The sequence below is a fragment of the Paralichthys olivaceus genome, chromosome 12 (genome assembly GCF_024713975.1).
Source record: "Paralichthys olivaceus isolate ysfri-2021 chromosome 12, ASM2471397v2, whole genome shotgun sequence".
Classification (NCBI taxonomy): Eukaryota; Metazoa; Chordata; class Actinopteri; order Pleuronectiformes; family Paralichthyidae; genus Paralichthys; species Paralichthys olivaceus.
This window is the reverse complement of record NC_091104.1, coordinates 14,636,950-14,660,493: the sequence shown is the minus strand read 5'-3', so window position 1 is coordinate 14,660,493 and position 23,544 is coordinate 14,636,950. Positions and strand designations below refer to the sequence as shown.

Sequence of the window (23,544 nt, the reverse complement as noted above, 5' to 3'; positions counted from 1 at the left end):
GTCCACATCCAACGTTGGCAACTGTTCATTCCAACCACAATGTTTACACACAAACCTCTTGGTTCTCTTTAAATTGTGCACTGTTCAAATCATTGTATCGCCTCGAGATGGTTTTTTTGTCTGACGCCTCATACTGTGGTAAATGTCACCAGAGAATGAACAGAGGCTAAGAACAAGGTGGTTGTATCAGGAGAGATATCATTTGTTCTACAGTAGAATCCTCAACATTGACATCACAAAAGACAAACGATGCCATTATCTTAACTAGTTTACAATAATTTCTCAGTGAGATACTGTAGACTCAAATTTGAATTTTCTCTGATTATCAGTGTAGACCTTGCACTTGGGTTGTGCAAGCCTATGCTGCATGGGTCTATGCTTTGGAGCGTAACTGCATTTATCGTTGTCCTTTGTTCTACGTTGGGTTGTGCAACAGAGATGTGTGCATGTTGATCATTTTCTAATTCTGAACACCTCAGAATAGATTGTGCAAGGACATTGCTTGTTGCAATACCATTGTGGACATATCCTGTAGGTCATGTCCTCAGTGTGTTTAATGTCTCTTGTGTGAATAAGTAACCAAATTGTAGCTTCCATGCTAAAATTGAAAACGACTTGCACACTGGTGATTATTTAATGGGCTTGAGTTGAAATGATAAAATGTAAATGTAACTACTGTAAGACCAACAAAAAACGTGTACAAAATACTAAAGAACAGGGGCAGGCTATCAATATTGATGTCTATGCAGTATGATACCTCATTTTGGGAAATTTATTTTGCCCCTTCCTTTTCACTTTTACAAAATATATCAAACTTCCCTGTAAAAATTTTTTTTAAATTAGGAGATATCAAATCTGAATAAATAAGAATAAAGAATGGATAAATATAGCTAAAAATCTTAGAGCCTCGAGCTCAAAGTTCCTTATTATGGCCTTGCCAGTAAGAATCATCACAACAAACAAATGGTTGAGAAAAGAAATTGCAATATCTATATTCAAATTAAACTTTTATATTCACATTTCTATGCACTTTGCCATGCTCTGTATACAAGTTGTTGTTGTTGTTGTTATTGTCGTTGTTGTTAGTGTGATCCTATGTATATAACTTGTTGTTGTTGTTGTTGTCAGTGTGATTCTCTGTATATAACTTGTTGTGGTTGTTGTTGTTAGTGGGATTCTCTGTATATTACTTGGTGTGGTGTAGTGCATGTCCTCTGTGCGCAGCAGCAGCAGTCGGAGCAGCCTCAACTCTTCAGGGATGATGTCATGTTTTCGAGTACGCAACCTGCAACATCCGGGTCCTGCCTCAGCGGCGCTGTGCTCCTCCGAAGCTAACGTTAGCTAGCGAGCTGTCAAGCTGTCAAGTGGAGAGGCTGGGACAGACGTTTCAGCTTCCCCGCCCCGGCTCGACCAGTCCAAGCTCCGGCCCTCAGATTTACATGAGGATCCGTTAGAATATACTTCAGGTCGCCAGCTGAGATAATGTAATGCAACACGGGCGCACGACTCTGCACTGAGACCATTTCTATGCACTGAGTCTTGAGTGACGATTGCTCATTGCTAGCTAACTGGCTAGCAAGCCTAGCTAACCCACCGCGAACCTCCCCCTCTAGATTCGTCGGTGTAACCTCTCCGGTGTGAACTACGGCCGGTCAGTCCTGCTCACAGCCGCAGCTCCGGTTTCTGTCAACCACTATTTCGGAAATTTGGTAAGTGATTGAAATGTTTACTCTTACACCAACAGCTGTAGGGGAACGTCGGGCAGTTAGCTACCCGAGCTAAGTTAGCTTGTAGCCGCAGTACGTTAGCAAGGCCGAGGGCTCTCCTTGCCTCAGCGTTACGTTAGCAGAGCAGGGCAGAGGGAGGCCTGTCAAAGTTAGCTGTGAGGGACAAGGGTCAAGGCCCGCAACTAGGCAAGGCTGTTTGTTTATTTGGGTTGTGGGGAGGACTTAATACAGAGCTAAGTTTTCACGACAATCCAACAACAAATGCTGTCATTCCAGAGCAGGTACACGCTGTGAATTAGCTCCACACGACGACAGAGTCGGTGCCGGGTTTGTCAGATCTCCTGAAATTGTGTTGTGTTTATCGTGTTACTGCTCGATCGGTTAGCTCTGCAGGCATGTAACGATAGCTTTAACTATCACCCCGACTAGCTAGACTGATGAGGTGTTCTGCATTGCGAAGGTCAGAGAGATGCTGGTCAGCGGTGTATTATGTGGATGTGTGTATAATAAGGCAAAATCACTGACTACGTGTGGGTACATTTCACGTTAAACTTGATGAACCTGTGGTTTAAGGGCGTTTCAGTTTGATCCTCACCAGCAGTGTTCCTAATATGAAGCAAAAATGTGTTCACAGGTCTACTATTTTTAGACCAGAGCAGGGGCCTGAACTCGGCTCCAAGATGTTAATCTTTCTCTACACATTGATGAAGGATGTGATCTGTTTTAAATGTATCATTATGATCAAATAAATAACACAACATCTATCTAATAAAGTAGACATACATTTTATGTATGGTTAAATATCAGAAAAAGATTCCGATTTTTCCACTGTAGCTTTGCTTAATAATATGATTATACACTGAATATTGATTCATTGTTTTCAAATTATTTAACGCTAACTTTCTGTTCTATCTTGTAAGTAGATTTCTCTCTTTTAATTTGTGTTACAGGTTTTAAGAGGAACACAATGGGTGCATTTCTGGACAAACCAAAGATGGAAAAGTACAATTCCCATGGTGAGGGTAACCACCTTAGGTATGGGCTGAGCAGTATGCAGGGTTGGCGGGTAGAGATGGAGGATGCACACACAGCAGTAATTGGTCTGCCCCATGGTCTCGACCCTTGGTCATTCTTTGCCGTTTACGATGGGCATGCTGGCTCTCAGGTGGCCAAGTACTGCTGTGAGCACCTGCTGGAGCACATCACCAGCAACCCAGACTTCCAGAGTGCTCTGCAGGAGGACCCCTCTGTAGATAGCGTGAAGACCGGGATCCGCACAGGATTCCTGCAGATTGACGAACACATGCGAACCATCTCTGAGAAGAAGCACGGCGTGGACCGCAGCGGCTCCACTGCTGTGGGAGTGATGATTTCTCCAAGCCATACCTACTTTATCAACTGTGGCGACTCACGGGGGCTCCTCAGCCGAGGGGGAGCTGTGCACTTCTTCACACAGGATCACAAACCCAGCAACCCTCTGGAGAAGGAAAGGATCCAGAATGCCGGTGGCTCAGTCATGATCCAGCGAGTTAATGGGTCCTTAGCAGTCTCTCGAGCTCTGGGAGATTTCGACTACAAGTGTGTGCATGGAAAAGGGCCGACAGAGCAGCTTGTTTCTCCTGAGCCTGAAGTTTATGCAATAGAAAGATGTGAAGGGGAAGATGAATTCATTATACTCGCTTGTGATGGCATCTGGGATGTCATGGCCAATGAGGAACTCTGTGACTTTGTAAGGTCAAGGCTAGAGGTGACAGATGATCTTGAAAGAGTCAGCAATGAAATTGTTGACACCTGCTTGTATAAGGTACAGTGTGATCACATAGCCTACATTAAAATCTTTTTACACACTCTTCTGTTTTGGTGTTACGATTGATTTACTTGACGTCTGTGTTTATTCATTTCCACAGGGAAGCCGGGACAATATGAGTGTCGTGTTAATCTGCTTTCCTGGGGCCCCAAAGGTATCTCCAGAAGCAGTGAAACGAGAGGCTGAGCTGGATAAATACCTGGAAGCCAGAGTAGAAGGTAGGGGAGAAAGATTATATTTGTCGATGTTGACCAACATTAAAAAGTACCTTACGGAAATAATTATATTTTCTTTTGCTTCTGTTACTTTTGATATTCAATGTAAAACCCTTATTATCCTTATGTTGAATTTTGAATAATGCTTTAATATATATATATATATATATATACTCTTTTAGGAACATTTGCAAAAATAATTATCAAAATTAGTTTTAATAGTTTTATCTAACTTTAATGTAATGGGATTTGCTTCATTAGACACAACTCCTGAGATGCAATTTAACCAGATCACATCTAATACCTCAGGCAGGTTTCGATCAACAGTTCATTGTTTGTGATACTGTTAATCTTATGTATGTTATAGTCATGCTAGAGAGTTTAGAGGGACACAATCTAACAAATATATGTTTGTGTAAGAAAGAGTGTAAGTCGTATTTTCAAATTCTGTAGTATTTCATGTCTTGTTGGACACCTTGTTCAACTCTGATAGTGACAACCAGGAACAATTTACTTGTCTACATTAAGTTTTACTTTTTTTTTATAGACCAGGTAAATCTCACATTTACCTCAAAGTGCTTTACAGTCTATACAGCTTAGAAGACCATTGATTCACATTAGGAAAGTTTTCCTCCAGAAAAGTAATGTTTAGGAAGAGTCAGAGGAGGGATCTCTTTTCTAGGATGAACATTGCTCATTGATGCGGAGAACTGGAGATGTTGGTTGTACCCTTAGAAAAACTAAACATTTAAAATACACATCATTGGCTCTCTCTTTTGAATCAATTAAATGTTTTAATCTAAAAAAAAAAAAAAAAAAAAAGGTATATCCATCTCTTCACAATTAACAAAACAGAACTGAGCTCATCTTTTCTGCAGTCTAAATAAAATTCGGGGTGGTTTCATCCGCATCCTTTTACACATTGTCCCCAATTTTTCCAATATAACTGCACAAAGTAATAAGATGTTTTTAGGTGCACTTCTGTGTAATATTGTCAAAGGATCCACAATAAATAATTTTGTTTTCCAACAGAGATCATTAAAAAGCAGGGGGATGAAGGTGTCCCGGATTTGGTCCATGTTATGCGAACGTTAGCGTCTGAGAGCATCCCGAACCTCCCTCCTGGAGGAGAGCTGGCAAGCAAGTGAGTGTGCTTTGTGGTTAAAACCTCATCAATCAATTACAGATTTCTATTTATGACAGTTTAAGTATGATCACTGGATATATTTTCCCCTTTTGTTTTTACAAAATGAAAACTAACATTTAATATATTTGTACTTTTCTCTTCCTCAGACGAAGTGTTATTGAATCGGTGTACAACAAGCTCAACCCCTACCGAAGTGATGACACAGTAAGTATCCCAGCTTGTCTTTAACTCCCTGTATGTTTGCACTTTTTTGGAGTATGCATGCTTGTTGACATGTGATAAGCAAGTTTTAACCAATTTTCTGCATGACAGTCGTATTCAACAAGATGGAACAAGGAAATAGGCTCTTTGCCAAGTGAAAAAAAAAAAAATTATGTCATGACATAGTGACTTTTCTTGGTTATTTATTTCCTTCTTTCCGGTTTGAATCCAAAAGCCAGAGGAAATTAATTAAAACTCACTTTTTGTAATACTACACATTTTCTGTGACACCAGCAGAAAGTGATCCAATCGTTTCACTTTAGATAGTCATAGTAATTCCTCAGTCACAAAACTTGCTTTAATTTTGACAAAGGACCACAAGTGCATTGCAGGTCCTGTGCCAAAAGGCTCAGTCTCATACCACATGAGCTGATTTCTATAATTAGTGAAAGAGCTAATAGGGGATATTATCTGACATTTGTGTGGATGGAATAAAAACTGCATTCTCTTACATACTGATTTAAAAGGAGCATTGCTCAGCAATCCTTTGTATACAAACAGACCACAAAGATAGGGCCCTTGTCTACTCGGATATCATGCTTTAAAATTTTTATCAGGTAAGTTCACTGATTCAGCTCTGTAATTGTGCTCGTCTCATCTTGTCCTTGACCATGAAAAATTGGCAATTTGTTTTAGTATTTCATGTTTGTATGAAGATGGACGTTTTAAATTAGTTTCCCACACTGAGGTATCTCAGAAATTGGTGTACCTTCAGAATGCTGGAAGGCCTCTTGACTTGTCTGTGTCATTTTGTGCAGTCTCAATACAAAATGGGCTAAATTGAGGGTTTGTTTGCCAACAGCTTACACAAAGCTTTCCGTGGTAGAAAGTGAAATAAGTTTATTAGAAATGTTTGCAGATTAATTCATAGTGGTCAAACAGGGAGGGGAGAAACTGAACGGTTTAATTAAATTATTGCAATATATCTTGATGAAATGAAAATTTTAAGGCTCACTTAGACACAAAAAACGTAAATATTTTTGTTGTTGTACAGTATTTCACAGCTATGATAGAATATTAAATCAATAAAATGTTACATTCTTGTATTAGAGAGAAGACTGTACTGTTACAAATATTGTGCCCTGTGCTGATCTAAAGCACTAGTATTTGGCCTTTCCCACCAGGTTCTCCTGTAGACTTTGTTTTTTTTTTTTTGTAGCTGCAGCAAAAAAAAGTGGATGATTTGATCAGGACCATAATTGACAGCAGAGTTGCAATGTGACTGAAACGTTGTGTGGCTTTATCATCAGACAACAGACTTGTGTTTGACTCATGTTATTTGTGTATCCTCTTATCAAACAAGTGACATTCTGTCATACAGCTCCTTGTTTGGTTTGGTTTTGTACATGTACTTGTGACTACTTTCAGTGTAGGTCTCATCTGTTGCTCTGTCTGAGTTGTCCTTGGTGCTTTGGTCCAACATGTCCACCTTGCCTGGTAGCCCAGTTAGTGATGTAGCCTGCTGTGTAAAATTAAACACTGAATAAAATCTTACATCGTCCACTGGATGTATCCATCCAGCTCACGCTGTCTCTTACCCCTTCAGACTGAAAACATAAATAGATAATATTTTTTGAGTATAACAAAGATATAGATCAGTGAGTGACAAGGAATCCTAATATGCCTTTATGAACTCGTCCTGTAACACAGCACAGAAAAGGCCATGGGTCATTGAGGTAGTGTAATTGATTGTTTTATTGAGTGAAACTTGTTTACAGAGTGTCATTCTGGAATAGGTCAGTATTGTGGAAAAGCACATTTCACTAAAATCTATATAAATGTCAGATGTTATCAGAAACTCTGCTTCATACAGACTTGCAAACAGCCGTTGGTTGGTAATAGGTCAGTTCAGCTGAATACAACTTATGGAGCTTTGTGTGCAATCTGTGACTATAACCTTGGAGACTCTTTGGTGGGTGTATTTAATTGTCTCTGTGAGGACAGTGATTATGCCTCTACTATTACCAGGAATTTAGATGGGCTTTTTATGATTTTTAAAAGTTTTGATCCACAACAAAGAAGTGACGATAACAGAGCAGAGACTACAATACTTAAAAGCTGCACCATGTGGGCAGTTTTTCTAAACCACAGCAATCATAGTATTGACTCTTGAATAGAGGGAGAATGAGAAAAGTATGAGACATGCATAATTCTTTTATGTCAACTGAGGCAATATTCTTCTTTTTAACTAAACTTGAAAAGAAATCTGCACCATTCACACGTGTGTATATATATTTTCATCTTATGAATACCCTTTGTTTGTTTGAAGGTCTTAAGCTCTAATTAAGTTACCAACTACCACAAAGATGTTAGTAGGTGTTAGTGGCTACAAGTGGATGTTAGGGACATAACTTCAGTTGTGCACCTAAACATCATCAAGTGTTTTGGTCTTGTAATCAATGACACAGGTCAAATATGAGGGTATGCCAAGGCTGAAGGTAAATCTGACTGGCTACTGGCTTGTTGTCAGTACTATGAAAGCCATGTGGCCTGCTCAGTAGATCAGTAATCATTATCTCTATGCCTTTTAAAAAAAACACAATCCATTTTTAGAACATAGGACAAGATGGAGAATATCCCTTATAAGTTTTACTGCATAAAAATATAAAGTAATAATAACATTTATGATAAATAAATTACAGTTTGTAAAACCAAATAGATGCCTGTATTTTAAAATGTATATGGTAAAAAATGTAAATTGTCTGAATGCTGGGCAGCATTGAGATGTTTTTCTTTGCCACAATGTAGGGAAGTTGGAATCTATAGTTTTTCACTAAATGAAACAGCAATAATGACAACCAAATAATTTGTCACGTTGGCTGCTCTCTAAATTTAATTTGCATATGTGGTGAAACCCTTGTACCAAAGCTCCCGGCTGTCTCAATACCTGTTAGCTGTGTCTGTGGTGTATCCTACAGGAAGAGGCACCAGTTATAACGTTAGCTACTCCCAGTACATGATTTAGTTCGTAACATGTAGTTTTTGTACAGTTGCTGTTCCAGCACAAAGAATAAGTATAAAATAGTAATTATAGGTCATGATGAAACTGTTTGAAAAAAGTTGATATATGATGATGATCCTTAAATACTGCATCATTCACAATCAAGCAAGATATGTTTGTAATGGTCGAAACATTGTCACGCCCTTACAAACACCTAAAATATTCCTCAAGCTGTTTGCTTATCATTTGGTAGCGTTGCACTTGATGTCACATTGTATAATCTGAGTCTAGTTCTAAAACGGAATTATTTTGTTTTCCTCTGTTTGGTTGTAAGGAGTAACTGTAGCTAGCATGTGTCCTGGTCAGTTAAATTCAGTTCATTATATCCTGAGCTGAGTCTGCCACATTTAGGCGTAGAGGACATGTGCGTATAAATATTCAAAATATCATAAAAATCCAGCAGCATCTGTTTTACGCGACCTCAGACTTTTTGCAGATAGATGGAAGAGTTTGTAAATCTTGGATCAAGCATTTGTTGATACTTCAGAGTCTCCATATAGTACCTAGGATCATCAGCTGCCAGAACAGTTGCTTGGATGTTTGTCCTGAGTTAAACAAACTCTTGAACTATATACTGTTACGATTGAGTTATGGCAAAAGCAGTAATCTTCTCTAATACCCAGTAAAACATATCTACATATATCTGCATATTCATACATTCATACGTACAAATTTCACTTCAACTGTTGAATCGCTGCTGGTTTGGTGTTTGTTTGAGAGGAGACTAAAATCATCACATTTACCTGAACTATACATTGTTATTTGTTACAGCTGGGTGACGACAAACCATAATAGTCACCTTTAAAACAAATAGATTGCATATCAGAAGGTTCGGGCACTACTTGGTGCTCATTAAGAAAGCCATCATTTACAAGGAGGTAGCCATATAAACCGTAATGATGTCTGACATATGACAATGGTATGTTGTATACTTGACAAGTTATTTAATGCTTTACTCAAAAAAAGTACATCTCCACATTTTCTGTAAAAGTATTTATAATAGCATTAAAACTTGTTGTGGGGTTGTTGATATACAAGTATCACTTCCTGGATTATTTCTTCTGTCAGTTTGTATCATACATGCTTGAACCTGTCCAGCTAGAGTTCTCATGGATGTAGAGTCAGAGTCTGAAGGGTTTTTCCTTCCTCTCCTCTCTTATTAAGGACTCTGCGTCCACAGACGACATGTGGTAACACAACCTCCTACCACTAACACAGCATAGAGTTTACAAACCACCATCCTCTCAAGACCCACAGCAGCTCGGCTCAGCAGTCTGTCTCGCCGTCACTCTGAGCTTTTGGTTTTCTAAGAAGGGAATTTCATGGGAGGAGGAGGAGGAGGAGGAAGAGGAAGAGGAGTTGCATGCACACAAACCTGGAATAGTGCAGCACCAGTCCACTCTGGAGTTCAGGATCCTCACCGTCTTGTCTCCCATTTATGTTCACCCACCTAAATACTCTCCTCTAAAGTAATCCATAACAAGTGAGTCCACAAGGTTTTCTTTTCTTTCTTTTTTTTGTTAAATAATCAGCTTAAGTAGAACATTTTTTTGCTGTAATTAATTTTGATTCACATTTCCTTGTGTGTGTTTGTATATTTCTGTTTTTGTGAAGTGCAATTGTCCTGTACAAACAGCCTGTATTTAATGCAGCTTGATTTAAGTTAAAAAATGAAAGAAATGAAAAAGAGAACCTTTTATGCACTATCTGCCTTTTCCTGCTCTTCTGGACTTCTAACAAATGTCTGTTCAGTGGATATTTCTGCTTGTCCTCCAGACACAATGTTTCTGCGCTTTTACTTTCTTTCTCTCCTTTTTCAGTTAGTCTCTGCTCCTTTAAGAAACGGGTAAATTGTATAGTTGACAGCACAGTAAGCTCTCTATATCAAAACCATTTAAATCCTAATTATTTTTTCCCTGTGCTTTTTTTTAATTGTATTTTATTTTTGTAAGTGGCTTTCTGTACATGCTCAAATAATAATTGTGTTTCTTGGTCATTTTGGGATGTGTGAAGCGAAACAAAAATCTTTTTTTTAATTTCTTTCGAGGCGTCTGATTAAAAAGAAGATAATACCCCTGTTAACATGTTTGTCTGTGCGGATAGATACTTGCAAGCGTGCGTGGGTGCTTGTGTGTATGTATGTGCGCACGTGTGTTAGTGTAAAGGCAATGAAATTTGCCCAGGTGGTTCAGACAACAGACCAGGCTGGAGTTTTAAGGGAATTGCCCACTGCTCATTCATTGTCTGCCCTTTTTCTTTCAGCCGGTGTTCCATATCAACCCAAGATAGGCTCTCACTACTTCTTATTACAAAAAGCTTTGGTTAACAGAGTTTAAATGCTGTTACGCTGTTTGAACAACTTCAAGCTATATATCAGAAATATACTGTAACCTGACACACGTAGCTCAATTTACCCATGGTGTTTCAGTGGTTTGCAGCTTTTCAATCATTGACTCATCTGTTGTGTCATATTTTAATATCATGTTCTAAAAATTAATTGTAAGCAGTGCCCACTGTGGGTGCCATATGATTTATGATCACTTGTTTCAGCTTTACAACAGCCTATGCCAAGTTTTTATTTTGTTTTTCATGAGATTCTTCTCTTTTTTTTGTACGTGGTACACATAGAATTTTAGCTTCTATTTTTTAGCATCTGATCATTTGACTGATGTGAACAGTTACAGCACTGACTGTTTTAAAGAAACTCACCCATCACTAGGTTCAAAATAGGAGAAACATGGTCTTTGTTCGGACTTTCAAACCAAGAACAAATCCTCTAACAGTAATGAGTTCTTATGGTTGTATAGCACTTTTTTTTTAGTTTCCATCTGGTTTGCTCTGCTTCAAAACTTCCCACTGCGCCACCACAAGCCAGAGCACAATACAGTTCGCTGCTATAGTGTATGATCTGTGGCTTCTTTCTTTCAGTTAACCCCCTCCTCCTAAAAACATGAATAGTCTCTGACTAATTCTGTATCTAACACACACACACACACTAGGTAAATTTCTTGAAGAGAAATGGTTTTATTTCAATTTTATTTTCTGCCATTTTTTTGTCTAAAATTGCATTGTTGGAAATTTATGTATGTATATATTTTTGACTTCAACTTTCAAGGAATAAATCATGTTGCTTGAGTTAGTTTTTTGCCATGGACAAAATATGATTCTGGTTGGTCTTGGTATGTTTAGTTGCATTTTATTATGTGTTGTGGCAAACAAAGGTTTCCCTCTTTATAACTTTGATGTCCCTCTCGCAAGTTTTCATTTAGATAATACACAATAATGTATTAAGTTTGTAATTCTTCATTCATCAAAATGACAATCCTAACGATTTTGGTGCATTAAGACTTGTGGCATGTAGCAAATTATAAAAAACCTAAACAAAACACACTAACTTTGACTGTAATCCTAAATTAGCTGCTTCCTAAAATCCTAAATCCCTTTAAGGCTAAAAAAATGTAATTAGAAAGTCTATATTACAAGACACAAAGAATATAAAGGAGAAGCTACCTGTAACCTTGGAAATGATGTAAACATTTTCAGGGTGTTGTAAAGCAACCTCATTGTGAAATTTTTAGTTGCCGTTACTCAGTTTTTTTTAAAGGTACTCTGTGGAGTTTTTGACCACTGGTGGTGCTGTAGAGAAACGTTTTGATCAGCGGGTTCTCATTCTACTTGCACAAGGACGCACATACAGTAAATGGGAAGAGATGAAATGCCCTTCTGTGGACTGTGAGGGCAGTAATGTGTATCAACAGTTGGTTTGATTGTAACGTGGCATACAAGGGCCACTTAACCAATTATAGAATAAAATTGTAAGCTGAGGCAAAAACACAAAAATAGCCTTTAAAAATGTTACGTTAGGTAACATTTGCAAGGTGTTGGCTCTGTGTTTAGAGTGAAAACTTCTGAGTACCTTTGAAAAGTCAACTTATGAAAACATGAATAACAGTCACAGTTCAGTGTAACGGATTTCTCTGTTTGCATGAAAATGTGGTTTCACTAAATATTCCTTCCCATGAAAAAGCAACAAAAACAAACCGTAAAAATATGTCTTTCAATTTCTTTCTTCCTTGAGATCACAGTATCGAATTACCACCACAATACTCAGCCATACATGTAAACGTACTGTGCTCACATCATGAAAACTCAATTTCACTCAGTGTTTGAGAAAAAAATGTTGTTAGTGTGTTTGAAAAAAACTTTTTTATACAGGCAGCTTATATTTTAACTCTAAGTTATTTTATTGTCACTGCATCGCCTGTATTTGTGCACAAAACGTCTCATCAAACCAGCACCCAGCTGATCTGGGAGGTATTGGGTACTCTTAATGCAACTTACATTTTTTCTCCAGGCTCCATTAAGAACAAACATGTTTTTTTTTGCATCTTCAGGCCATTAATACCCCAACCCCCCTCAACTGTCCCATATTTTGACCCAGAAATTATATAAACGATGACATGGCCCTTAATCAATGCTGATTAATTCCCCAGTTTTATAACACACTTACTCCCCTTAATGACAAATGTTGAAAATAACTTTTTTAATTTAATATAAAATTGCTATAGCTGGAATGTTACTGAGAGTGGCTTGGTCCTGATTTGTCACATCTGGGTGTTTCATTGATATGGTATGTGAACAAAATTAATTTAGTGGATCCCTGTGACCTCCCCATCCCTAAGAAAAAAGAAAAGAACCAAAAACAGAAAAAAGCCCCTAATTATATATTCTCCTTGTTTTAATTTTTAATGACCTGAAATACCTCATAACATTTATAGGAAGTGTTTTTTGTCTTGATATGATGAGATCCAAACTGTTCCGAAAGCAGTTCATGTTAATCAAAGCCTGTTTTCTCATGGTCCTCCCCTAGAAGTTGTGATTTTTGACACTGATCTATTTGAGTGGGACACGCCTGTGCTCGTGTGCAGTATTTGAATAGTGCTGATGATATATTACTAACTAGGAACACTATTGGCCTTTGATTATAAGCTGACCGGCCCCTCTCAAGCAGCAGCGCCCTCATATGCTCACCTGTGTAATTGTATCGAGAGTTCAGGGTTTTTAGAAACGTGTGAGAAAATAGGTGTGACTAAATGATCGTAGTCATATGCACTGATCATCTGTATAATCAGCTTTTTATTTCATAAAGTTGTTATTGTTGAGGAAAAAAAATTATAAAGCTATTTACAGAGCTACCTTTGGTTGCCTGGAATGCATCCTGTATATTCTTGTACGGCGGACTACCTTGCAGAAGTTGAAGAGATTTAAAAACACTTACGCCCTCTTGTACATATCAATGTACCTCGGTTGTGGCGTTTACTGTGTGACCCCTAGCAGTGGCGGTTTGTCTGTCCCCTCGCAGGGCGGCCCGAGCCTCACTTTGCTGACCTTTTTTCAGCTCATAAATAAGCTCACCGATTTGCCTTACCCAATCTCATGTTGCCCCCTAAAATACTTGTTCAACACAAACACTACGAGGAGGAGTAATGCTGCAGACATTACACTCGTCTAGATTCAAAAGCTCGTCTTCATGTTAGGGTACTTAAGCTATCAACAAAGTGACTTTGTCCTGCTTGTCACAAGGTACAACTTTTCCAACCATCGCTGGTTTGTAAGTTTATTTTCCCTCCATGTTTCCTTTTATTGAAGTTCGGTCTTGAAAGCTTATTCAACTCTCCACTGCAGATGATGTCATACTTTTAACAAATGCAAGTGTTTTAACATGGTAACCTCGTAAGCATTCAAAATGTGCATACATACATTAATGTCTGCTATATTTATGATTACATTCAAGAATAGCTTTAGAATGCTGTAGATAAGTATTGTCAATGTCCATTCAAATGCTTCAGAGGCCTCTGTCAGTGATTTTACAAAGTACAATAACTGTATATTTTGTATTATGTTCTAGCTCCAAAGGAATGGTTAAAAAAAAAAAATGTTTAAAAAAGCTTTGTTCCCTGAACTAAATTGTACTATTTGTGTTGTTGATTGAACAAATTGCATTCCTTGCTTGTGAATTGATGCATTTCTCTCCCTGCTCCTCCATTTTCTCCCATTCTTTCCCTTCTTTCTTTCATTTTTTAGCCTTTGAAGTTTGAATAAAATTTCTAGTTTGCAGAATGTATTACTAAATAAATGGGTTGTCATCTTGTACCTCTCATTTCATCACTTTTTATCTGTTCGGGCCTGTTGCACAAAGGAAACTTGTAGAATAAGTATGGCTTATAGTGAAAGCTGAAATGGAAAATACACCATCAGTGAAAGAGTAAAAGTTACACTATCAATATTTCAAGCAATCTTTCTCTTCACTTACTCGTTCGTAACTTAGCATGGAAACAACACCTGTCTCCACATCCTCTCAGCAGTTGCTGTGTTTAAAGCGCTGAGAGTATTGAAAACAATGGAGTTGGCCAAGTTATCCCACATGAGTTATATTTTTCTGCATTGTGTTCTCTCCAAAAAAATGTTCTTAGTAGTTTATACTGTGTAACATATATGCTGATATCGATCTGTGATAGTCCGATATCGACTGATTAAATCGACCAACTGTATTGATTGGGTTTTAGTCTCTAAGAGGATCTATGGAGGATATTAAGTCCAAACAGGAAATACGGGAATATATGAGATATTGATTAAACAGTATGCAAAGCTTTTATTTGTAATCACGTCTAAGAGATCTTTTTAAAAATAAAAGGTCATTTTATAAAACGTATCCTTTAAGATTCTTAAATGAGACATATGAATAAAAAATATGTCTACAGCACAATAACAAAAAGTTTACAATTTTTTTCCTAATCCAAAAATGGCAGCTGGTAAACAGATTGTTTGCTCAGTATGTATAACAAACCAAAACGTAAAACAATTCTTGCCATATACGTTGGTTTAGTTTGATGTTTTCAGTATTCTGTATTTTAATGCAACTTATCTCAGGATACTATCTTTAGAAAATACAGGACAGATTCCTTCAGCACGAATGTAACGTCAAACAAATGAGCTAGTATTTATTTTTACAGTAAATCTATGCTGAGCTCTGTGACTTCTGTTCTGTTAAAACATGAGAGGCACAAACCGCAGCTGTCCTCGTGTTACACCTTCAATCTCAGCATGTGATTTACAGCTTCAGTTTGCGTATGATAAACTAACAAGCCCTTTCACTGCTGCATGTTCTGAGCCCCACGAGCTCTTCACAGCACAGCGGTGTTGTTGACTCGTCTGGCTATCGGGGGCCGTGCTCGTCTCGCTCCCTCTTCTGTCAGTGCGTGTGTGTGGCAAGTGCACGTAAGGGGCTTGAGCTCGGAGGATGGGTCAGGGCAGTCCACAGCCACTGGGATTAAGAACTGTGGGAGGGATTACTTTAAATGTCAACATAATGTCATGAGCTGTGTTAGAAGGTCAAATGTTCAAACGGTGCTCAGTGGCGAGCAGTTAATAGATCAGGTACGATTTGGGTTATTGTGGCCCCTGTGATGATTAGACTTGCATGTTACAACAAGCTGCTTTTGTGGCATGATTTTTTTTTGGGCAACCTTAAAAGACACCGAAGCGAGGTCAGATTTATTTTGTAGTTTGAAGTTTGCTTTGTTGCTCTGGCAACCGTTAACATTGACAGATTGCACATAAGGGAATATTTTCAAAATGTAAGAGGGAATCGGTTTTTAGAAGTGCAACAACAAGTCTCATGCATTCTGTAGTTTTTCTTAAGACTCAACCTCTAAGTGATCAATTGGAATAACAATGTTGTAATCAGGCAGGCAGCTCACCAGAGGGGGGCAGTGTTAATAGCTGAGGCTGATTACCAACACCAAGAGGAATCCTCACCAAGACAAACAGTCCTCTGAAAGTTAATTCATAGAAATAGTCAGTGCCTATTTGTTATATAGATGATGATTACAGCTTTTAGTTGCATACAATTTCAGCATTTAACACTTGGTTATAATTTAATTATTGAATGAATAGACACAAGCAACAGATGTAGTTTGTGACACTTCAATGCCACTGTTGTTTTGCACTTTTAATGGCTTGGTGTTAAATCTTCTCTGTTGCCTTAGGAACCTTTTCTGTTGGCTAGCAAATTTAAATCTACTTGTAATTGTAAAATCACTAAATTGAGAAAATTCATGACGCCTATCTAAAACAAGCTTGTTCTTTTTTAATGATGCCCAATCGCCTTTGAGCCATTTGCACGTTAGAGTGACACAGAATGTGACTCATTAGATCCCGGGCCACCTGTGCACCCCTAATGAATCATGCTGCCCTTATATTCCTCCACATTAAAAAAAAGTGCCCACGTCGGCAGAGGCCATCATCAAATGGAGCTGGCTCGTCATCTGCCTGCCATTGTTTAGTGCATGTCATGCTCTGCTTCGCATGGCGGAAAAACCCATTTGAGCTTGACTAATGCAGCCATGCAGACACAGCAGTAAGAGGTGGGGGTGGTAGGCTGCATACTCAGGATGGTCTCTATGCTGAGGTCACTGAGCTCCACGTTTGCTAATTTGGTTTGCACCAGGAGTTGGCTGCTCGGTTAAAAAAAAATTGTGATTGGATTGAAAAGAGGGAAAGAAGGGAAGGGAAGTCTTCATATTCCTCGATCAGAATCCGAGCCTATACAACGTCGACTCTCTGTTCTCCTCCACCCGCCATGCTCTCCTTCTCCATTTCCTCTTTCTGTGAGTGCTCTTGTTGCCCGAGGTCAGTTTGTCACAGAGAACACAAGCTTTTCGCACTTGGCTGCAGCGATTCAATGATTGGTGTGTACAAACAAGCATATCAAATAGGGGTGACATGTACCCACCTCCCCAACCTCCCCCATCACGCCTTGAATATGTCCTTCCTGCTCACTCTGCTACCGTCTCTCTCTCCCTCTCTACTTCCCTTCCTCTGTCTCTCACTTCTACGTGGTGGGAGCGAGTGTCCCCTGCATGAGGTGGGTTACACAAGCTGCTGCCCTGGGAATCCCGGGCCAGCTCATTATTCCGCACCCCTGAGACACAGCTCACTGTAAATTAGGACATCAAATGATGCAGGCTTGTTAAAGAGCCACAGATAACACTCATTAGCATCAGCACCTTTCCTTGTTAGAGCCTGTATCAGCGCTCACTTCCCACCACCACCATCACAACGTTGCGTCCTGTCATTCCCCCCACACTGACTGGAAGGTTTAGGATTAATGTCAGCTCTCGCCAGCGGGGTCAGTGCTGTTGTGGTTCAGATACGGGTCTGATTGATCAGTGGTGGCGGGAAGCCGTTGAATTGGTTGACAGCTGCCGACTATCCCCGCCACTCTTATTCATATTTCATTGTGTGGAAGCTGGGAAAGCAAACCCTGTCTCAGAATAACTCTCAAGTGGCTGACTCGTTGTGAGTCACCGGGGCACGGACTAAAGACGAATACTTCTTTCAGTGGTAATAGTCCTGCAGCAGATGCCAAGTTGGTTTTGCTATCTTGATTGTTTTTTTTTTCATTTTAAATCTCGATAACTTCTTTTGATATAATGAATCATTTACTATTTACTATTTTTCTTTACATAAGAAAGTGATTGTCTTAAAGACCAGGAATTATACAGAGATGGGTGATATGACTGCTTCACAAAAGTGAAGCCAAATTATATTTATTGCCCCCTAGTGGTTGGCTGCAGTATAGGGCATCCCACCTCCTCCATGTTAATGGATGGGACCAAACTAAAAAGTTACTAAGTTTGGTTTTAATTTATTATTTGAGGCAATAAAAACAGGGTGAAACTTCACGATTGGCAGCTGAAACTAAATCAAATGTGCAAGATTGTGGCACCTGTATCTGGGATATTATTATTATCAGCTGTATTTTTGTTCAAAGGGAGGAATTTAAAATGTGTCGTCCGTCTTTAGATAGAGTCTATGGATTCCACATAAAAGCCAAAAAGTTTTTAAAAAGGTTGGGGGCTACTGTGTTTGTGTATGTGTATTTGTAAATACAGGACAAAGGCTTTGGAATACATTAAATACAAATAGTGCATGAAACAAGTGTCCAGCTTACTTTTCTGAGTCTGCACTGGTTGTATGTTCACAGTTGTGCAAATGTTGGGCTGTGTATTAGGACATCCACGCAGGACTCGGTTTGAACCCTCGTCAACTTGTGCTGATGATGAATTTTACATCATGCAGACCCAGAAACTGTGAATTGGAATAATCTTTGTGAAAACCTGTGAAAAACCTTGGTATGTTTTCTGTGGCTCTGAAGGAAGCTTTTTTAAAGTCTGAAATGATAAACAATTACTAGCCTGTGCTTGAAGCCTATAAAAGTGATGCTTCTGAGTTGCATTATGGGAATTGTTGGACCAAGGGTATTTAGGATATTACTCCCACTCCAAGCTAAAATTCAGGATTTCTTGGCCTCTCCTACTTCCTTTTTGACCATAATTGTTTTTGATGTGTATCTCGCAGGTCAGCTAAAATAATGGTTCCAATCCAATTAAATCTGACAGAATCCTGTTAATCTTAAAATGTCTCACATTCCCAAAGTTATTTTAATTCATCATCAGTCGAAAAACTGGGAAATTTCATAACGTGGCAAGGAGAGGAAATCTTAAACTGCATGTCTCAACTGCATTAGAAAGAGAAAAGTAGCACAAAGAATTGACCATGGAGGCTTACACGAGGTGTAGCATATATAACAAGAAAAAAATGGAATTCAATTTCCCCTGCACAACAGGTTAAATACGATGTATCGATGAGGTTCTCTAGATGTTTTCTCTCGAGTGTGTGCTGCTACAGGCTTACAGTATTATTCCGAGCCTTTGTGGCTGTCGTCTGTCAAATCCATACTAGAAATTTCCTTCATTACGCTGTTCGTCTAAAACCAACTATTGTCCTTTACTGTGAAAATGTGACTGATAGCAAATTGTTTTTCTTTTGTACCTGTGCAGCCTTTTCTTGTTTCCAGCATGCTCTCCTGTCTTTAATTGGGCTGCGGTGAGATGAAAATGTTCACAACTGTGCCTGGGTGTCTTGTCGTCATGTCGTCTCAGTGGGCCCTCACCGTTAATGTTTTTCTTTTTACTTTAATCGTAACATCACACGGTGTTGGTCTCTTTATTCAGTACTCTTTCCCATCTAGTCTGCATGCTGTGTGAGATCTGGCAGCATGCAGCCCCTGGGTGACTGTTTCAGCCCACTTCATCTGCACCTTTACACTCCCTCTTCATCTGCACCCTCCTCTTCTCCTCCCCAGGACCCAGACATCCTCTTCTTCCGTGGTTTCAGCTAAAACAAGAACTAATCAGAGGATGTCAAGCCAAGCATTTGTCCATCATCATCAACTAAAGTGTCTGCTCTCACTTTTGTCAAGTTACATTATCTGATATGCCAAAAGCCTATTCAACATTTTTCAGTTTCACCCATTTAAAGATGAGCGTATCTCCATGTGTTGTGTTGTTAACATCATTCCAAACACAACCTTATACTAATTTTGATTCTGTACCAGAATCTGGTTAGGGATGGGAATTTACAGAGTCGTCTTTAATGTAGCTTATTTAAATCTGGTCATTCTCATGTTACATTATTATGGATGGAGCTGGTGGCCACTTCAATCATTGCTGTTTAGGATTCTTTAAACCTCAGTAAAGCACTGACACATCACTGAAACATGCTCAGAACGTTGCACTTATGAAGGTGCATTGACTTCATTGTTATTCCTGTGTTAATGTCAATTGTTTTTAGTCTCCATTTTTAATTTTGTGTCCTTTAACCTGAGCTGCTTCCAAAATGTCCAAGTGAGCCCATGTGAGAATACAGCAAGACATTTTCTGGAAAATTCAAATCCAGTGGATGTGTTTCTAGCACACGACAGAAGCAAAACAAAAAGAATACAAATATCTCAGGATGAAAAAGAAGTGTCGGAAATGTGAACTTGCAAATATAACGAGATTCAAGAGCTTTTGGTGATAAGGGCCAATCCCAAAATTCTCAAACAAGTTGCACGGACGGCAAAAGACTGTTTCTAGTGATTTATACATCATGTCCTGTTTCCTGCATGCTCTACCCAGACGCCACTAATGTGGACAGTCTCCTGCTGCGTTCTCCATTGTACTGTATGTGAAAGGCAAACTCTGGAAGATGCCAGGGCCCAATTTTCCAAATATTTTCCAGAGTCCTTGTCTGACAACGGCTGAATACATTATTGATGTATTTAGGTAAGATTTCACTTTTGGTCTTTCCACAACCGACTGCTAATGTTTTCTGCAAAGTCAACATAAAAGTTGTTCTTTTTTAAACATAGAGATTCACTTGTTAGATGTGTGGTAGAGAGAGAGAGAGAGACTAGTGCAGAGGCCTGGAGGCAGATGAGCAGCACGAACCTGTGAAATTCACAACAGCTAAATGGAAATTACAGAAGACAACATCTTCATGGTTGGCTGGAATTAGTCCTGAAACACCGGCAGAGAAAAACCAGCCCCATGAGGGGACTCTCACCACATTTTGTATTCCCTCTTCCGAGTGGTTTGAAGTTGTTTTACTAAGTTTTTATTATTTTTGGGCAGCATTTGAGTTAAGTAACATCTTATTGATCTCCACAAGTCATATTATTTTTAAATACCTTCAGTGTTAAGAAGCACACAATATTTTTTCATGAAGTTTGAACATTTTTACATCATGGCTCCAAAAATACATCCCTTTCTTCACCAGCAGAGCTTGTGAACAATCTCCACTCGCTCAGGAAGCTTCTGTATTTCAGCTTTTGCTGCTAAAACCTGTTTATTGTTTCAGTCTTCTTCTGATTAGAGCTTGTTACTGCAAATATTTAGTAAAGATGTTCGACTACTGAGAAGTGTAAATTTTCACCCCTTTACATCACCCTGTAAAGAGAGGTTAAAAAAGTTTTTAAAGAAATCTGCCAATAGCTGCAGTATAAACTACTGCAGCTCTGGGCTAAATCATAATGTTAACTCACTGACTGTGTATCCACCTGTTGGGTTTTTAAAAACCAGGTTGTTGTCATTCTAATACAATGTAAAGAGGCATTAATCAAGGCTTTGACATAACACACTCAAAGCTCTTCATTCATGGCACCAGTATGTTTTTACTGAGCAGGAATCCGTTTGTGTCGCTCAGTTTTTCTCGGTCCATCACACAACTCGTCGTTCCTCTGTCTTTTACTGACCTCGCCACATGACACGTAACTGAATAGTCAGTGGCAAACAATGGTGCTGAAGTAAGTTGCTGGTTCTAAAGCTGTAACCCCAAAGTGAGCATGTGTTTTTATTCCTGCTGTACGACCACTGAAGATTGGAACCAACACAGCTTTTGGATTTGCCCTTACAAATCAAAAAGATGTGAACATTGAACTGTACTGTACCATCTATCCAGAGGCCATGTTTGTGCCTCCGGGGGGGGGGGGGGACTGATGGGAACACCTCCGCTGTCTGAGTGACATCACATTGTTCTGTGTGAAATTTGTGTCCACTAATAAAAACCTTGAGCAGCTGTCAGCCCTGTTGTATGTTGTGTTATGTGAAAGCAATTGTGGACATTCTGGCTGTGCGTTGTAGGTCAGGGAGGTGACGATGCTTCCTTTACGTGACATTGAAGAGGTAAAGTGCCTTCACTCTCTTTGTCTCTGTCATCGTCATCCACTGGCTTTCTTCCTACACCTCACAAAAACACGCTCGTTGTCGTGTAACACATTTTAATTTGATTGCTTACAAGCAAAGCACAACAATGGAAAAGGTCAGACGCTGAGCACACAGTGTTCTCGATGAATCTACATTTATCCCTTCATTGTGTAGGAATACTGAATGATTTCCATGCAGGAATAAATGTCAGCCTTACAGTAGTTCTGCTGCGTATTTGTGAGATCAATTGTTTTCTGATTCATTCAGGTCTTATTTGAATGTATTTACTTGCAAACCCCACATTATACCTTCATATTAACTGTATATTCTTACATTTACTCTGGAGTGCATTTACAGTATCCTATGTAAACAGGATTCCATATTTTACAATTATACAAATACCATGTGCTTAGTTTTTGAGTATTTTGTTTTTTGTTTATTTTGGGGGGTGGTTATGCTTATTCCTCTAGTTTAATCGAATTGATTCTTTTCTATAAATTGAATTTCAAAAATATAAAAATTTTCTGAGACATTACTAAAAATTTGACATCTGTGATTTTGAATTAACATTTATAAAGATCTTTTATTTGAACTAAATAGTGTCAGAATTCCACACTCACTTCACTTAAAGTACATAAGCTTTTTTGCAAACCTGGTATTAAATATTTGGTCCAAACCTAATCAGAGTTTAAATTTTTTTAAAGTGGGAACACATTTGAATGTTTCATCTAGCAGAGTTTAATTGAAAAAATTGGCCTAATTTAGAATCGAATAAAGCTAAAACAGTGAAAGGTACAAATAGCATATCAGCAGTGCAGGGAAATTACAGTATTTTCACATATTCTTCTAAAGAATATACCATACATCCACTACACACACTGGTTATATAATAGAAACATAAAGTGGTTTGATGACTGTTAATTGTATTATCAGAAAACATTGAAAGTGAATAAAATCCTTCTATGGAATTTGGTGAAAATTGGTTTTTGCGTAATCCTGTTAACAAACTGACACGGTCAAAACATAACCTCCTTGGTAACAAATGGCTCTGTAAACAAAACTCACACATACATTTAAAGAGTTTAGACTTCCTGTCTGGTTCCTCTACATTGTCGGTGTAATAACACTGTGTGGGTTCATGGGGTGGGCAGCCAGCCACCAGCCACACAACAAGAGCACAGTGTCTTTTTCTCCTGCATGCACAGCAGCAGCAGTCATTAAGGCATCTGAACATGACTTTCCTGTCCAAACTGGGAACTACTTTCTGTTTGTCATTGATGATTCCTCTCATTTGGCCACAATTCTCTTTGCTGCCCTTGTGAAAGGGTTTCCTCTCATTCACAACCGCCCATGAGGGGAAACGACTTATTTTGGGTTGGTGCCTCAGTCATATAAAGACACACGTGTTATGGCCCTGTCCGAGCCTCATACACAAACACAATTCATCAACAGGTGTGGGCAGGAACATTTTCTCTCTGCAGAGGGATGTTACTTTATGAGTGTGTGGGTTGAGTGCGAGGGAACAAAAGTCGCTGGCGATGGGGCATTCAGCCCGAAAGAGGATTCCCCACTCAGAGAGAGAGGCCTTGATACAGCTGCATGTGCAGAAACATCTTTAACTATGCTATCTATGACTTAATTGCTCCATAATTAACGATGGGAATTGAAAATCGCTATATTTCAAGTAATTTGTATCTTTTCGAATTAACCGTGGTATTTAAGGTTTACCTTCACACTTTGTTTTCATGTAAGGAACAAATTGAAAATGATGTTTGTCGGTTTTATTTTTTTAAAGTC

The 23,544-nt window shown here is 38.8% G+C and overlaps 1 protein-coding gene across 2 annotated transcripts; it reads left to right on the top strand.

Moving 5' to 3' along the window:
- The first annotated feature begins 1,284 nt into the window (after positions 1 to 1,284).
- Positions 1,285 to 21,624, top strand: ppm1aa (protein phosphatase, Mg2+/Mn2+ dependent, 1Aa). Of its 2 annotated transcripts, none has more exons than XM_020084933.2 (6): positions 1,285 to 1,709; positions 2,678 to 3,531; positions 3,635 to 3,752; positions 4,782 to 4,893; positions 5,043 to 5,100; positions 19,368 to 21,624. In XM_020084933.2, exons 2-6 carry the CDS (start codon positions 2,695 to 2,697, stop codon positions 19,401 to 19,403), a joined length of 1,161 nt encoding a protein of 386 aa, XP_019940492.1. In that variant the 5' UTR covers positions 1,285 to 1,709; positions 2,678 to 2,694; the 3' UTR covers positions 19,404 to 21,624. The 2 variants fall into 2 exon arrangements, with proteins under 2 accessions (XP_019940492.1, XP_019940493.1); XM_020084934.2 differs by lacking the exon at positions 19,368 to 21,624 and adding an exon at positions 9,323 to 11,317.
- The last annotated feature ends 1,920 nt before the right edge of the window (positions 21,625 to 23,544 follow it).